The sequence below is a fragment of the Calonectris borealis genome, chromosome 9 (genome assembly GCF_964195595.1).
Source record: "Calonectris borealis chromosome 9, bCalBor7.hap1.2, whole genome shotgun sequence".
Taxonomy (NCBI): domain Eukaryota; kingdom Metazoa; phylum Chordata; class Aves; order Procellariiformes; family Procellariidae; genus Calonectris; species Calonectris borealis.
In genome coordinates this window covers 21470877-21488469 of record NC_134320.1, presented here as the reverse complement: position 1 = coordinate 21488469, position 17593 = coordinate 21470877, and the positions used below count along the sequence as shown (strand labels likewise).

Below are 17593 nucleotides of genomic sequence, written 5' to 3'. Positions count from 1 at the left end.
AATACCAAGATGAGTCACTCTACAAAATTTAGTGTAAAACATGGATTACTTTTTATTTAACTGCCTTTAATCTGTATATTGTTCATAGAAATAATAACTGCAGCTGATATTTTTGTTAATGTTCTCTTTATTCTTAACTAGGTTCTGAAATATGAACAGTATTTAGATAATCAGCTTGTGAGATTTTTACTCAAGAAGGCACTGACCAATCAAAGGATAGGACACTTCTTCTTTTGGCATTTAAAGTAAGCTTAATATCAAGCTAAGGGGTGGTGGGATTCCTATTAGCTGTAAACAATTAGTTGTTCTAAACGCTTGGCATACAAAATGTCCTTTTTTAGGAAAATATTACCACTTAAAATAAAGTTTGTTTTATATTGGTTAAGAGTTTGAATGCATAGTTTGGTAATAGAAGTCATCCCTTGCAGTTTCAAAAACTAACTAATAGTAGATACTTAGGCTTGTACTTCTTTTTATCTAATGATTATTCTAAGAGCAGGGTAGTCTAACTGAGATGGCTGGAAGCCCCCCTATATTGTTAGCTGTTTACAACTTGGACAGATTTCTGCTGTTTGAACTCTATTTTGTATGCCAGATGCCCCACCAGTCTTTTCCAGAAAATTTTGTGAATAGTTGAGGCCTAAAGAAAGCCACCCAATTTGACCAGATAAGACTTTGAAAAATAACTGTTCATACATGCTTTTTAAAGACTTTATAGAGCTTGGTAGCTAAAATATCTTAGTGTTCTTCCATACTAAGTATAACATGAGCTTTTGTAATTCCTGGTGTTGAGAAGGCTGAGCATAAATCAGCCTAAGCATACTGGATTGTAGCTAGGTCTCACCTAAAAATACTGTTCTAAGATAGTGTGATCAGACACAGAAATAGAAGCAAGGAATCTTTGTTGTGCCTTCAGTTTTCTACTTCCCTTGGTAATCATCAAGGATAATGGAATAAGTTGTCTGATTAACTTGTGTGAGGAGATGTATTTTAGGACTGTGCGAAGACTGAGAGTAGGTAAGAACAAGAAAACTAGAGGGGCCATAGTCTGGGATTGGCTAAGTGAGACAAGGAACAAATGAAACAGGTTAGCTTTGCTCTCAACAAAGAAATCTGGAACTTGAATTGAAGGCTTGAGGTTTAGTACAGAGTTTCTCGGAAGTATGGATTTTGAATAAAGGCAAGGGGTAGGGAGGGACAGGATGGAGCCAGAAGGAGTGGGGGAAAAAGCCTATAAACTCTGTGCTGAATTAGTTGTAAAGGGTACTGAAGTCTGATTAGTCCAGTCAAAATGAGATGAGTTGGGGGGGGGGTCAATACAAGTTATTTACCTGAAAAGAAGGATCCATAAGCAGCCCTCAGGAAGGTGTTACAGGTATAGCTTCATTTTTGGCACCTCTAAGTGGTCTTGTCTTTAAGCTGTAACTGTTCTTCCTCTCTGTGTAGGTCTGAAATGCACAATAAAACTGTAAGTCAGAGGTTTGGTTTACTTCTGGAGTCCTATTGTCGAGCATGTGGAATGTACCTAAAGCACCTGAGCAGGCAGGTGGAGGCTATGGAGAAGTTGATTAACCTCACAGATATTCTCAAGCAGGAAAAAAAAGATGAGACCCAGAAGGTATTATAAGCTGTCCACATACCAAAACTGTTGCTGTTGAGTTACAGGAATTACTTAGAACTGTGTTATTTGATTAACTAGAAAAGTGTTAATGCTAACTTCAATAGATAGTATGTTACCCTAGAAACTGTAGTATTTTCTGTGTGCATTGGCATTGTCTACCTCTTAAGGCAATAGAACTAAAGGTAAGGGTTTCAATTTGTATAATATGTGGCTAAGCGGAGTTGCTTATGTTGAAACTGTGCAAAACCATGCTTTAAAACCAAAGCTAAAATCTGATACTACCTTCATTTACATGTAATTAGTGTTCTCAAAACCTGAATGTGATTATTTATCAGGTACAGATGAAGTTTCTTGTTGAACAAATGAGACGGCCAGATTTTATGGATGCTTTACAAGGTTTTATCTCTCCTCTTAATCCTGCGCATCAACTGGGAAATCTTCGGTATTGTCTTCAGTTTTGAAATTCGTCTAGATACTTAAGTAAATGCTTAGTAATGTTAACATTAACAATGTTAAGGTTAAATGCTAACATACTACATGTTAGTATCTTCAGAGTCAACTGAGTAGAATTTGTAGCAGAGTAATTCACAGAGAGTGAAGTAGTTTCAATCTAATGGTTTAACAAATTAGGGAACAACATGGCAGTTAGCTGTCCCTTTAAGGTGACAGGAACTGCAGTCCTTTTTCCATTTGTAGGCAGCACACACTGCCAAAGGAAAATTTACAATATAGCCAGCTCTTCTGTTGGGCTTGGCAAATGGCTAACATCGCACTTACTAATTAAAGTTTGAAGCTGGAAGTAAAATGGTTGGTTGTTGCTTACCCGTGCATCTTTAATTTGATACTAGTTCAAAGAGTTCGAAGAAAACAGTGAGAACTTAGTAGTATTACAGAAACATGGTATGAGAATCAAATTGTGCCTATTTCATAGAAATCTTACCTCTTTTATAGGCTTGAGGAGTGCAGGATAATGTCATCTGCAAAAAGGCCCCTGTGGTTGAACTGGGAAAACCCAGATATTATGTCTGAATTGTTATTTCAGAACAATGAGATAATCTTTAAAAATGGAGACGGTAAGGAAAAATAAGTGTAATCCAAAAGATACATACCTGTTTATTTTCCTAACCTACTGTTTAGTATTTTTTCTAACCATGTAAAATACACTTATTGAAAAAACTCATCTGAGCAAAGCAATTTTCTTTTCCAGAACAATTAAGCATGCACAAATAAATATTTGTCTGTCACGTACAAATTTTATATGTTCTAAGATGCTCCGTCTGTTGAGGTGGAACATGATAGTATTTAATACTTTGGGTTTTTTACTTGAAAATTCTTCAAGATATTACAGATAGGTAATCCATAATTCCATTGTCATGTTTTTAGTGTATATTTTAAACAGCTTTGAAACTGCCACCACAAATTTATATTCGTTCTCCACTATTTAAAACCTGCTTTTCTCTATTGAGAAAACAAAACCTACACTAAGCCTCATTTCCTTTAGACATACTTTTGGGGAGAAAAGTAAAATAAGATGTAACAAAGTGTTCTGGTGTTACGAAATTTGCAATCTCTATGTATTTGACTATTCCAGACTTACGTCAGGACATGCTGACACTTCAGATAATTAGAATTATGGAAAACATCTGGCAAAATCAGGGTCTTGATCTTCGGTAAGCATTAGAGGTCATTCTCAAGCAATACTGTTCTTAATGGGTTTTGCATTGGTTTGTTACCAAGATTGCTTCTGTTCTCCCAAGGGTAATAAATGAAATGCTATAAATAGGCATGTTTGTACATGTTAAAGCAATTTTTAATATATTTTTTTAATAATCTTCAGTTAGCTAAACTACTGGATTCTGTAAAGATAAGATCATATTTGAAAAATACTTAAGTCTAAATCAAGTGGGTATGAGGGATCTACATACCAGGAATGGCTACTAGAGCTAACACACACTAGCCACACTATGGTCTACTGATGTTATCTGTAGGATTTGCTTTGAACAAGTTTCCAAACTTGCAGCCCTGTTCAGCGACGACTCTTTGTAGTTGGTATCTTCATTTCAGTACACCAAGCAGATATTACCCAGTCTGATTAGCATGCAACTTCTCCACCTTTAAATAGTCTGTGGGTACAGTAGCTTCTGCAGAATACCATTCAGTATAAACTATTCTGCTTCTGGAAGACCAGTGCTAGACAGGTTACACTTCCAAATATGTGTTTGCTGTGTGGTAGATTTTTAGGTGGAGGTGTAACAGAGCTGCCTCTTGCGCTGTCAAACCAAGTATGTTCTTTGCACCCCCAGTTCTCATTTCCTCATCATCTAAACAAAAGGACCTGTTGGTCTACATCATCTCTCATGTGTCTGGGCAACTATTTTGTCTCTAGTATTGTAATGTGTGGCAGAATTATGGCTTTGTCTAAGAATGATTTGCAGAGTTATAGTTCACAGTGCTCATGTCTTGAAGAGTAGCCAGCTATGGAAGTCTGCAAAAATAGATCCTCTCCCACTGCTTGCTACCATTCTTCTTAAAGAGGCAACGTGGAGCTTTAGAAGAGAAGTTGGATAGATACGGTGTAAGTGGCAGCCTGATTTTTAAAAAAAAAAAAAAAAAAACACGCAAAAAAACCCCACAAAACAAAAAACTCCCAGCTGTCCGTCTGCTATACTGAAAGACTGAAATGAGCATGCGTGATGAGACAGGTGAAGGACTCTGAATCTTGAGCAAGCTACAGATTACACTAGCACACAAAAAGAAAAGGATCTAGAAATCGCAGCTTATCCCACTGAGGCCTCTAAACTGTATGTCTCTATGGTACAGAAAGTCTAACAGTCCAAAGTTTATGCCACATCCTTAAGAAAATAGATGTTTTTCTTGGACCTCCAAATCAGTCATTTATCTAAAAATGCAAGTGTAGATAGATATAAATATACTTTTAGGACCTGCAAATAAAGTGCTGTTAATCCAGAGAGGAGAAGCTCACCTCCACAGCAACACCAGCAGTCAGCTCTGCCACTGGCTACACGTTGCACTGGTGTTCCGTAGATTCTTAGGTCTAATACAAAGCCATGATAGATTGTTTTTTCTGGGTTTTTTACCATGGCATCACAAAAAAACTTTTGATACTCCAGTGTTCCTAGAAGGTTGTTTTACTCTATAGGCATGACACTTTCACTCCAAAAAGGAAACTTCAGGAGAGAAAAGAGGTGTTTTTAGGTACATGACCCTCTTAACAGAGGTTGTTAAACATGGTAATGGCCGTGTTTCTTGAATAAAAGACTAGTTTTGAGTTGTTTTTTTTCAGATAAGATGTTTTGAACATAGCAGAAGAAATGCAGACTTTGAGGGAGGGTGAGGAAAGAGGCCTGTGAAAGAAAAAAGAGACAGAGGAATTAATTTCTTCTACCTGTAAAGAGGAAAATGGGCTTTGAGTTTCACTTACACATCACAAAAAGTGATTTATGATGTTCTTTAAAGAGTCCCTGAATAAACATCTGTTTACAGTTAGTCCATTAACATCTGGGTAACTTGCAATGTTGCTGACTATAGATTCCAGTTACAATTTTGTAATATGTTCAGGTAATATTCGGAAACTCATTTTGAAGGTCCCATGCTGGTTTTCATACAAAGTATTACCTCCTGCTTTTTCACAGTAACCCATGAAATCCTAACATTTGTTTTCTGAATGCTTAGATTCTCTCTCTAGTACTTCACTTTGAATATAGTTGAATAGCTCTCGTTAAATCTTGCTGAATGTCTCTTTAATAGTTTTCCCAGTGTATTCCCCAAGGCCTCCAAGAACATGTTAATAAATCTTTGCCTTAACCTTTTGTCCTGATATAAAACTGAAGAATGACATTGGTGGATACAGTGGCTGGCATGTTACTGTACTAATAATTGGTACATTTTTTTCACGAGACTAATGATAATACACCTATAAAACATTAAAACAGATTTTCATATCCTAAAGTAAGTAAAAGATGACACTTACCTGATAAGGGTTATCAAACATGCCTGTTGCTTGCTGTCTTAAGACTTAACTCTAAAAAAAAACCACCTTGTTTTTCAGGATGTTGCCTTATGGTTGTTTGTCTATTGGTGACTGTGTGGGACTCATCGAGGTAGTGAGAAGCTCTCATACAATCATGCAGATTCAGTGTAAAGGAGGTTTGAAAGGAGCATTGCAGTTCAACAGCCATACACTGCATCAGTGGCTCAAGGACAAGAACAAAGGAGAAATGTGAGATTTCCTGTTGCTTATTTTTCTTGTTCATGTGCTCTTTTTGATGGAAACTTCAAGAGAACTAAAGTTCATGAAGTGGGAGGTTATGTCCATCTGTTTTTGCAGTTTTTTTTTCCCTGCCCTTGTTTGCCTACTATTCCTGCTTACAACTCTTTTAATGAGTTTGGGTGGTTGAGTGGCTTCTCAGCAGTAAAGCATAAGTTGGAGGCAGAACTATGAAGATATGGCTTAAGTCTGTATTTTAACAGTAGCTCATCAAAATGAAAACTACTGGCCTTCAAGAGAGACAGTCACTTTGATAGCTAGTTTACTGTTCTGTGATCTAACTGTAAGTATTTCTCTTCTTAGAGTATATTGAATTTCTTCCTTATTTTGATAAAGTGATGAAGTTAGGAACTCTGCTTCATTGAGAGAAGATAGAAGTTGGCTCTTCCTTAATGGGGAGGGGGAAAAAAAAGAAAAAATCTGCACTTGTATATTACTAGAATATCTGAAATGTTTGTTTTCAATAGGTATGATGCAGCTATTGACTTGTTTACACGTTCTTGTGCTGGCTACTGTGTTGCTACCTTTATACTGGGCATTGGTGATCGCCACAATAGTAACATCATGGTAAAAGATGATGGACAAGTAAGATATGTTTTTCTAAAAACATAGCCTAATGTCATCTCTCACTTTAATATGAGTCTGTTTTAAAAAAAAAAATTCATCTGAACTAGAAGTGAATGATCAATTTTACTATAACATCATTTAAATGAGGAATTACTAATCTTAAAATACCTTTCTGTCTTTCCAAGCTGTTTCACATTGACTTTGGGCACTTCCTCGATCACAAGAAGAAAAAATTTGGTTATAAAAGAGAACGTGTGCCATTTGTCTTAACACAAGACTTTTTAATAGTGATTAGTAAAGGAGCCCAGGAATGTACCAAAACAAGGGAGTTTGAAAGGTGAGCTTTTTTAAGCATTTAACTTCCGGAGTATTTTGTACCTAAAATGCACTTTACTACTGGTGACCTTTAATAATTAGCCCTTTTAACTGAAAAGTAGGATTTTAATTGGCTTGCAGTGGGTATGTTCTAATTCTTTAGTTGAAGATCAGCCATCCACTTGTAAATCAGTAGGTGATCTTGGCGCTTACATGGCCTTCAGTTCATGAAACCTTACTTTAGCTTTGCAGGGTCAACACACGTGTCAATAAAGATAAATTTTTAAATATCAGAAACTTCTTTTGATTTAACACTTAAAACAAAATCCTCTTGGGATTGTATAACTGCAAAAACTGAGAATCCTTAAATGTCAGGTATAACGCGCATCAGAGCCTTGCTGGGCACTCAGCAATACTTCTCTCTCCTATAGCTGCTGTGATACAGCTCTTCAGCTGGCCTGTGTAGTTTGTGTCATTCTGCAGAAACTGCTAAGAAAGGAGAACTTTAAAATAATAACAAGAAATAAATAAATAAATTGTGTTGCTGTAGTCATTCCTAATATCTGTCTTTCCAGAGATCCAGTCTTTGAGAGGTTTCAGTCTTAATCTTAATTTTGTTATGTTGGGGGCAGGGAAGACAGATTTTAAGTTATAGTGTCTGTTTGAATGCTGCAGTGAAGCTTTTTTGCATATTTTTTTCTTAACTTGACTTAAATGAATGATTTCAGCATAAACGGGCATTTCTCACCTAATGTTGTGATACAGCAAATGCCCCTGTCTTCAATGCATTCTCCAGAGTCTCTAAGGAGCAACAGCTAATGCCCTCGTAAAACTATAGGAGAGAAGTGTATCAGGAAATGTGCTTTGAAATCTGAAATGTCAGTAGCAGGACTAAAATGGCTCTGTGAAGTCCCAAACTTACGTTGAACACTTGCATGAATTGCGAGTGAGGTTTAAGGCTAGAAAGCCTGTCTTCGGTTTGGCTATTGTGTTATCTGACCAGTATTAATTCTTACAGAAATGAAGATAACCTAAGCAGGAATATGAGGATACTTTCTCAGCAACGTTATGGTGTTCTTATTAGACTAAAACCGTCTACTTTTTTAGTGTCCAGTTACCTGAAAACTGTTTTGGAGGTGAAGATGTGTCTAATAGGGAAATACACTGAGCTTTTTTTCCCTGTCTCTTCCAGGTTTCAGGAGATGTGTTATAAGGCTTATCTAGCAATTCGGCAGCACGCCAATCTCTTCATAAATCTTTTCTCCATGATGCTTGGCTCAGGAATGCCAGAACTGCAGTCCTTTGACGATATTGCATACATTCGAAAGACCCTTGCATTGGACAAAACTGAGCAGGAAGCTCTTGAGTACTTCATGAAGCAAATGAATGATGCTCACCATGGTGGCTGGACAACAAAAATGGACTGGATCTTCCACACAATAAAGCAACATGCTTTGAACTGAAATGAAAGCAAAGAAAACAAGAACTGATAGCCCGCTTTGTGGGTACTGCACTGTTAATACCCGTTAGCAGCAAAGACTGGTTGCATAGGAATTGCACAAACCGTGAAAACATTAGAATTTATGGCAAGAAAAGAGATGAACTGTTCAGACAACTGTCAAAAAATAATGTAAAACAGGGTTTCAGATAGCACTAAAATTGTACACTTCAAAAATTAAGCTTTAGTATGATGTGTGACTTCATGTTATGCCTTAAGCCCAAAAAGGTAAACTTGGAAGAATGTTTCCTTTTTTCATTTGATAGGATAAATTAGAAGGAAAAAGAAAATAGTGCTAGCATGAACATAGTCCATCACATATTACCTTAGATCTGGTACAGCAGGTAGAGACTATGCTGGATTGAGAAGAGTGGAAAGAGAATTCAAGTGATAGTGAATGTTTAAATACAGCATAGTTTGAAGGGAAGGAGTTTTAAGCTCAAAGATCTAAAAACAATAGTGAGAGGACAGTGCCTTTTAAATGTGCTCAGAGGCGTTAACATTTATGGGGTTTAGATGACCCTTTGATTTCTGGGTCTGTCATCTGCACAGTTTCTGAAAGCAGTAGGAAATAGGCCCGTTCAGTATGGTGTTTCTTCTGCTCAGTATTTCTAGGGGTGCAATTCATACCTTCACAAAGAAACTCCCTATCATCCCCAAAAACTGACTAACCTGGAAATTGAATGGTCAGAATTGGGTTTAGTGCAACAGAGAGTTGTAGTGTTCATCTTAGGTTTGCTTTAATCTAACTTGAACTGAATAGATTTTTTTCATACATGTTTTCCAGAACCTAAAGAAAGGTGAGTTATTAAAATTATTGAAAGATTATTTTTTTATAAAGGCTATTTATATAATAGGAACTATTATTAATATATATTCTTTATTTACATGATTTGTCCCATATTCACTCTTTTAATTTTGCAGCCCAGTTCTATCTGTCCAAGACTCCCGTTTCCATTAACGTCACTGAAGGTGACCAGATATACTCCTAGGACCAAATTCAACCCTGGTGAAAGAGGACACAAGTACCATCGAAGTAGTGGGAGATACACCCACTAATGCCAGAGGTGAACTTGGCCTAAGTCTCTTCAAAAAATTTTTGGGCATCACTCTTCACATTACTGAAGTGATATGCTGGCTATTCAAGGAACGTACGTTTAAACCCTCAGTCTTTGGGTCCACCATTTCTCCTCTTTCTTCCTCCTTTGGAAGTGGTTGTTTAATCCAGTAACATATACATCAGAAATAGCAATTTAGATTTTCAATATGATCAATAATAAGCAGTTCAACATACAGCAAATACGTTGGCTAGCTCAAAGCATGTGGAGTTACCAAACATTTTATAGCTTTGTCCGTTTTGTGTGTGTGTGCGTGTAATATATACTTGTAAATCTAGTTGTTGTCCTCTAACACTATTACGATGTGTGCAATCAATTAAATTGGCACCACTTTTTGAAACTGTTCAGAGTACCGAGGATTTCAGATTGCCCATATGCAAAACCTCAGGTAGGACTGTTTTTCTAATTATTAAACAGGTTTTTTAATTAGTGAAGCCCATGATCCTGAGGGTGATGTTCACCCTGACATTTTAAACTTGCTAGATTGGCAGCACTTGGAGTGAATTCCAAAGGTCTGGGGCTTTCTGGGGGTTCAGCTCTTCACTTGCAAACGTGCACCAAGGTGCCACTCAGAAAGTGCAATACCACATGTAATATAAAATATGCTGACAGCTGGTGTTAGATTAGAATATAAGTGTATAAATAAACTGTACTTTGTGCAGGCTGTACTGATGAGGTAATGAGTGGTTGGCTTCATTTAGCAAATTGTAATATATTGAAAATGTGCAATCAATTACATTATGAAAGACTTTGGGGATTGTAAAGCCAAGACTTTGGTCTTTCAAGACACTTTCATAGTCAAGATCCTGCAGTTGATTACTGCACGACATGGATACTTGATGTTGTGGGGGGAAACCTGTTTTTGTGAAAACTACAGAAGTTCCAAGAATAGTATGGGGAATGTGAAGTTATATTTCCTTAGTTCTACTAAATATTCTGGAGTGGTCCAATAGACTTCCCATTATTCTTTTTATTGACTGTTACATATTTCTTTTTGTTCATATGAATATTTTAACTCCTGCTAACCTTGGTCATACTTTCTAGAGCAAAATTACCCTTCTATGTATTACTTTGCAATCAACACACTCTAATGATTTAGCTTTTTTAAAACATGGCTTAGTTTCAGTTTAAATTTAGTTCACAAAATCTGAAACCCTGTTGGCTGTAACTCTTAATTTAATCAAGTGAAACTTGCACAAATGCCACATTAGGTGCTATATTATCCATATTTATCTGGTATTGAAACAATGCTTTACCTCATTTATCTAAGAGATGGTCAGCTTTTTCCAGCCTGGATGAAAAGATCAACTCAAATTTATTGGATGTTATGAGCCCAACTTCTTTTGTACTTTGCCCCTTCCTAGCCATTTACTTTTGTAAATACGACTATAAATGTCTTTCAGTTCAAGCATACAGTGTTCTGCACCCTTTTTGCATAAACAGAAAGGTATGAGGAATCAGGCTCTGTTTCCAACAGTTACTGCAACTAAATGCTGTGCACAAGCTGTAGAAGTTATTATGAACATCAAATAGTAAAAGAAAGGAAACTTCAGAGTGATACAGACATAATATGACTTGGGATAATTATAGCCTTTAAATAAAAAAAGAAGGAGAAGCTCATGGGTTTTAAGCAGTTGTTCCTACCATAACCAGGATGGGCATTTGAGAAACATTCTGCCAGTGTTTCAGGAAAAAAAAAAAATCCTTTTTTTTTAAGCTTCAAAACATTCAACCCTAATTACCTTATGCCATTATGCCAGCTTTGTGCTGATATAACTTCACTGAAGATAGTGAGGTACTATTTACTTACATTGGTGTAAATGAGAGGATGTCATCTGTTCTCAGTATCAGAAATAAGATCTGCTTACAGACTGTGAAAGACCTGTAACTGAGCTCTAGATTTTTACAGAGATTGCTTTGAATTTGGATTTTTATTTTTTAACTATTCCCACATGGAGATTTGAAAATGTTCCCTTTATTCTGAGAGTCAGCCGCACAAAACACTAAGTAGCTTATTTTGAGCTTGAATGGAATCTGAACACCTTGCTTCTGCAGAACTTTGATGTAGGACTACCAGAGCAAGGAGCCCAGGATTGGGCCATATGTTTTTATTACAAAGCATTAGGAAATGGTGATTTAGTGAAATACAAATTTAAAAACAGTAACTTTTTCAACTGTGAAACTGTTTGATTTAATGACAGAACAGGCTGCTGCTGATTAGTTTTTCTTAAAAATATATTCTTTGCTTTCGTAAAGGTAGCAGAAAAAGCACCTGTACTGACTTAATATGCACGCTTTTCTGTTCTGAAGGGGTGCATTAGTAGTTTTTTCATAGGTGAAATGGACTTTCAGTATAATTTTTAAAATAAAAAAAAGCATTTAAATAAAAGCAAAATTGTTAGTGGTTTGGCATCTTGTGGAGAAGATATCAGCCTGCATATTAAGGGCAACATAGAAATTACCAAGCTTGTAGAAAACTTTGTATGTGATGACCCTGCTGTTGGTGGTTTGGAGGGTTGTTTTTGGTTTTTTTTCCAACTTTCCTTTTTATGTAAAATATTAAATGCCCTTCAGTGGTCAGTAGCCCATGTTTGTTGACAATTTGAAGGTATTTTTTTTGCTTTGTCATTTGATAACTGGTATGTTCCAACGTCTGTTCTTAATAATAATTGTGAATTCCTCCTGTTTTGCATGTCTGTACAGGTTGCAGACCTGGGCTGGACCCATTCAAAAAACAATTATCAAAAAAGCCACTTGAAATAACTATTTTGTTGATGTCTTTGACATCTCAAAAGTGCTTCAAGTTAATGAAAATGGTGTGGTATTACAGAAAGAATTGTAACTTGCTGCTTCTAAGATTTTTTTTTTTAATTTCTTTCTCTTGTTTTAGTTTTACTTGAATGGAAGAAGAACCACACTTTTTTTTTAAATACTATATAGCTGTGGATATTGTTGCAGATTGTTGAATCCCAATTTAATTTTGCAATACATGTTTCATACAAATAATGAATTTGTATCTTTTTTTCTTGCTGAAAGTTGAAAGTTGTCTCAGTTTAGGTGAGGCTCTATCTGTCCAGGTTAATGTGTAGCTCGCCACCCCTGCAGTTGGTATGGGTTTTGGGGTTTTGTTTTGTTTTGTTTTATTTTTTTAGATCTGTGTTAATGAAGGGAAGCCAACTGGAAACTGGATATAGAAGTTCTCTATCTGCATACACTAACCAAATCTATAGGTGCTCTGGTCTTTGAAAAATTCTGATTTCACTTTATGCTGATACAGCACTGACTTCATCAGAATCACTCTGGATTCACAACAGCATATGAAATCAGAATTACACTATATGTACATTAAAGTTCCAGATTAATTATTCATATGATTCAGTATGAAAGGTGTTGTCTTAATGAGAGGAACGTTTACTAGCAGCCCAGTTAAACTTGACAATTTTACTTTGAAATAGTCTTTATTAACTAGCCTTTTCAGCTCTCCAATTCATAACTGCTGTAATCTTGTCTATCGTTACTTTCGTTCTTGAGACTTCCAAGATTTTTATTACTTGCTAGGTTAAATGTTTCCTCTTCCTACTCTTTCATAGTATAAGGACTTGTTGAACCCACACTCAGGAAAAATAGTTGTTCTTAATTTGCAGTGCAGTATTCTTGACTTCTGAGCTTTATAGGGTAGACTTTTAAAAGTATGAGGTCTTACTGTGTTAGCACTCCTGACTCTAAGCCAGAGGTGGATCCTTCTGTCCCTCTCTCTTCCCTTTCCTCTCCAACACACCCCTCCCCCAAAAAGGAACATGCCCATAGCATAAGAACAGCATAAAATATTTGTAAGAGAAGATCACTTGAAGCAACACTCTGCCTGTACTTTGAAGCTAGCATCCCCATTGGTTTGCATAAATGTGTCTTAAGTGTCCTTACTGTCACTTCTGTACGTGCTGCAGTATTCCTTCAGCATAAAGAAGGCCAAAAATACACTTATTCTATCTTGACTTTTTCTGAAATTCTAGTGCCAGTTCCCCAATAGCTATTTAACTGGTTTAGGAACCATTTAGTTCCGTGTAACTGCATCAATTGTGTTAGGAATTTGTTCCAGTATTAAATTAATCACAGTTAAACCTGACCTAATTACACTGCTGAAGTTTTAGAAAGCCTAATTCAAGCAGAAGCTGTTTCTGCTAAGAATCTTAGGTCTGCTGTAGCTTAGTTAATCCCTAAGAGCTAAAATATTCATAGCTGCAATCTCATTCTGTTTTGTTTCTTTGGTTTAAGTACGTTTAATCTATTCCTAGGCTTTATTAATAGTGTTCTATATCCTGGATTATCAACTACCCCAGGCTGTCCAAGTTGTCTTAACTGTTTCATTTGGGGCAGGGGAAAGAAGAGGAAGGGAGGAAGAGATGAATCCTCTTCTTTCTTTTCTTACAGCCACTGTGGTCCAAATTCTTCATATTCTCTTGTGAAGATAAATGTATAATTCATCATCTGGGAGTATCATCCTTTCCTCTTGCCCCCTTGCACCTCTGCAAGTTTTAACTGTGAATAGCCACATACAGTGTCAAAATCCACTTCCCTGGTGGAGAAAAGGATTTAAAATATATGTACGGCTGCAGTCTGTCCTGGATTCTCCGGGTTTGAAATTTTGAAAGTATTGTCGTCATTGCAACTGGCACCACAATTGCAAGAACTTTCACAGAGTCACAGAGAATCGTTAAGGTTGGCAGAGACCTGTGGAGATCGTCTAGTCCAGCCGCCCTGTCTGAAGCAGGGTCAGCTAGAGCAGGTTGCCCAGGACATCGTCCAGTTGGGTTTTAGAGCCTGTCTAAGAAAGAACAGTCCACAGTAAAAGTTTTTTCTTTAATGTTTATATGAAACTTCTTCTGTTTCATTGCTGAATGTCCTTTCAGTGGGCAGCACTGAGAAAAGCCTTGCCTGTTGTCTTTATTCCTCTCCATCAACTATTTATATACATTGACAAGATGCCCCTTGAGCTTTCTCTTCACCAGGCTAAACAATCCCAGCTCTCTCAGCCTCCCCTCCTATCCTTTCATCATCATCATGGCCCTTCACTGGACCCGTTCCAGTATGTCAGTGTCCGGCTCATACTGGGGAGCCCAGCCCTGGACCCAGCACTCCAGGTGTGGCCTCACCAGTGCTGAGCAGAGGGGAAGGATGAAGGCTCACCTCCCTCGACCCGCTGGCAATGCTCTTCCTAAGGCAGCCCGGGATCCTGTTGGCATTTTGGATAAACAGAGCCCAGGAGGGTGTAATCTCTTGATGCTTGTATGTAACTTTGTTGAAGCTAGTAGCAGTTCTGTGTCTGCGTCAAAAGGAGAGTCTAAACACCCACCAGTGCTTGAAATATCTTTTAAAAATGAGACAATTATCTTTGAAATAACCACTACTGGGGGGCGGGAGGGATGTTGCCATGTGTATGTCATTCTGTAATAAAGGTCCTGTGGTAAAGTAGTTAGAAAGCAAGACATTTTTAGTAATAATGGGCCAAAAAAGTATTTAAGATGCAGCAAGATGCATATATTGTCATACTGAGAATAGTCTTGCAGTACTTTATTAAAAAAAAAACCCACAACCCTTTTTTTCCCCCTTCTGCTGTGCTACTCAAGTAACAAGTTTGGCCTATGATACTTATTGTAGTTCATGTTCATGGGAAACTGTAAAAAGTGCTTTTTATTTATCTTCGCGGTCTGTATCACATGCTGTTTATTAAAAAAACTACTTTTGTTTGGTTTTTATCACACTTTTGAGTGTTAATGTATATACTAACAACTAAATTAAAACAATATGGTTGGTACACTTGTGAATTCTGAAGTGAGAATTTAAGGAATCTTCTGCCTTGGAGGTGTGATTTGGTGTTGCAGCTCTGCTTTCGAAAAAGGCTACAAGAAAGATATAAATTGCGTATGTCAGTTAATTTGTGTTGGGGGAACAGAAATAGAATTTGCATTATTTATGGGTGGGAAGTCCTAGATGCACGTGGCATTTGTTCTTGTCCACGTTGATCTTCAAAGTAAGTAACTTCTTTTAGATGTAGGCTGCAGAAGTTGTGATAAGAGAGCAGGTGTTAATTGAAGTGTTTCAGCTGGATGATTTTAAAGCCTCTGCTAAATCAGTCTGTTTTATTTTTGAAAAATATCCTTCATGCTTTCATTACCAAAACTATATTTTAAAAAACAAACTAACTAGGTTGTATTTTTGTATCCAGTGCTAGTTTTGAGAGAGGGAGAAACATATTTGGGCAATTACTCACTGGAATTACTCACAAGTATAAGAGCATAGGGCTGCAATGGAATTGCTTCTGTGGATGTGTTGGTTACTTTGGACTTCAGTTGCTAACAAACTGTTATTGTGGGAGGGATTTGAGCTCTCTTACTGAGAATTTCACTTTTTTGGAGGGATGAGGGAAGTGTCAGGGTTTTTAATCGGGTCATTTCTATACATCTTTGTCCCCAGTAAGCTTTAAACTTTGTACAACTGGTCAATTCTGTTTCAGATCACCACTGCTTAGCTTTGAAAAGGGCTGCGTTCCAGCAGGTGCTAAGTCTGCACTGGATTTGAACTCCGTAATAAAAGGTGGACATCATTATCCTTACATTTATTTTGAAGCTCAAGCTGAGCTCTAGTCTGGAGAGAGCGAATCAAAGTATGGCTAGTGATTTTTGAAGTAGCTAGTTCAGTAACCTGAACTAGCAGATTAAACTTCTGTTTATTACAGCATAAGGTGAGTTTTACCTTTTCTAGTAACTATGAAATGGTTATGAGTAGTTAACTACCTTGTTTTAAATGCACAGGATGGCTCAGGAAAAGGGGATCATCAGTTCTTGTCCAAATGCAAATTTTAGACTTTTTTGCCGTTACCATGGTGTGGTTTTTGTGGTAGTTTTAAGTCTCTATCCCTAAAGCATCAGAAGATTATGGAAAATTTGCAAAATAATGCTGATGAAACAGAAGAATGATTTGCAATGTGGGCAGTTTGCTTTAGCACAGGAATCTCAGTGAGAGCCCTCGTGATTTTACGCTCAGAAATCAGTCTGGTTTCCAACCTGGAAAGACTTGATCCAAAATCTGAATCTATGTAACAAAAAAGCAGGAAAACTGATGCTAGACAGGATACCTCAGATAACCTCCTACATGTCCTTTTAAACACTAATGAATCTACCTTCAGCAAAGGTTATTGTCATGAGCTACCCTTACTGCTTTCATTGAAGAAAGGGTTTACTTCATTCTTCTTATTTTGGTAAGGATACACCCCTGCTAATTGAAATGAGCATCATCTGTGTTGCCCATTTAAACAGTAAGGTGAATATCACAAGGCCTTTTCTTTATTTCTAGTTGGAATGGGTTCTGAGTGATTCATACCCAGAGCTGTGGGAACATCCCGAGCATGTGGGGGTTTAGAAAACGAGACTCATTTAGACTTTTCTGTCTAAAGCATTGATGGCACTGTTTAATGCCCGTGACTTTGAACTGGATCTGCAGCTTCAAAGGGGATCCTCCTCTGATGTTTTTCTTTCACTCAAAGTCTTGTCTTTTTATCTGACATAGGTGTTGTTGGGCTGTGCTGCTTTGTGTGGAGAAGAAATCAATCAAAAGGTACAGAAGATGTGTTGTGCTTTATGTGGGAGTGACTTGGTTATCCTCGTTCTGTCCCACCGAGCAGGACTGAATTCAAAGGAAAGGGTTTAGTTTTGGGTTGGTTTTTTTTTTTTCTTTTTTCCCTTGGCAAATTACAGATTTTAAGTTCCCATTACTGCCCTCCGCTGGGAACTGGGGAAAGTGCTTTTTTTTTTTCCTTCCCTTTTTGGAATATTTACATGGAAAGCTTTTTGGTGAATAGAGGGAGAAATATGTGGGCATCCACCCATTTGGGTGGTTATAGCCAAATTATGAGAACTTTAACACAAGCTGTCCTGGAGAAACCTCAGTTCCTATGGCTGGAATAAACAGCAGAGAACAAACTGAACTGGGATGCCAGGATCTTGTCTGGTTGGTAATTCAGCTCAGAAGATAATAGATATACCACATTTACTTCGTTTCTGAGGGCTCAGCAGTGTGTCTTCATTCAGGAGGATACCTTTACTTGTATTCATGCTGCTTACCATCAAACCTTCTGTGTGATCGTAGGATGAAGCTCTTTCTATGTGGCTCTAACCAAATCAGATCACCCT

At 37.2% G+C, this 17593-nt stretch overlaps 1 protein-coding gene across 15 annotated transcripts in view; it reads left to right on the top strand.

Annotated features, from left to right (window-relative positions):
- The window catches only part of PIK3CA (phosphatidylinositol-4,5-bisphosphate 3-kinase catalytic subunit alpha), a 48158-nt gene extending 32937 nt beyond the window's left edge, over positions 1 to 15221 (top strand). For 8 of the 15 annotated variants that reach the window (XM_075157343.1, XM_075157341.1, XM_075157339.1 and 5 more), the window contains 9 exons: positions 142 to 245; positions 1447 to 1618; positions 1957 to 2063; positions 2573 to 2694; positions 3213 to 3291; positions 5691 to 5861; positions 6377 to 6494; positions 6662 to 6813; positions 7984 to 12010. In XM_075157343.1, the coding sequence (XP_075013444.1) occupies positions 142 to 245; positions 1447 to 1618; positions 1957 to 2063; positions 2573 to 2694; positions 3213 to 3291; positions 5691 to 5861; positions 6377 to 6494; positions 6662 to 6813; positions 7984 to 8254 (1296 nt within the window). In that variant the 3' untranslated portion in view covers positions 8255 to 12010. Of the gene's footprint in view, positions 1 to 141; positions 246 to 1446; positions 1619 to 1956; positions 2064 to 2572; positions 2695 to 3212; positions 3292 to 5690; positions 5862 to 6376; positions 6495 to 6661; positions 6814 to 7983; positions 12011 to 12297 lie in introns of those variants that run through there. The other 7 variants (XR_012674677.1, XR_012674676.1, XR_012674674.1 and 4 more) reach the window with 7 other exon arrangements.
- The last annotated feature ends 2372 nt before the right edge of the window (positions 15222 to 17593 follow it).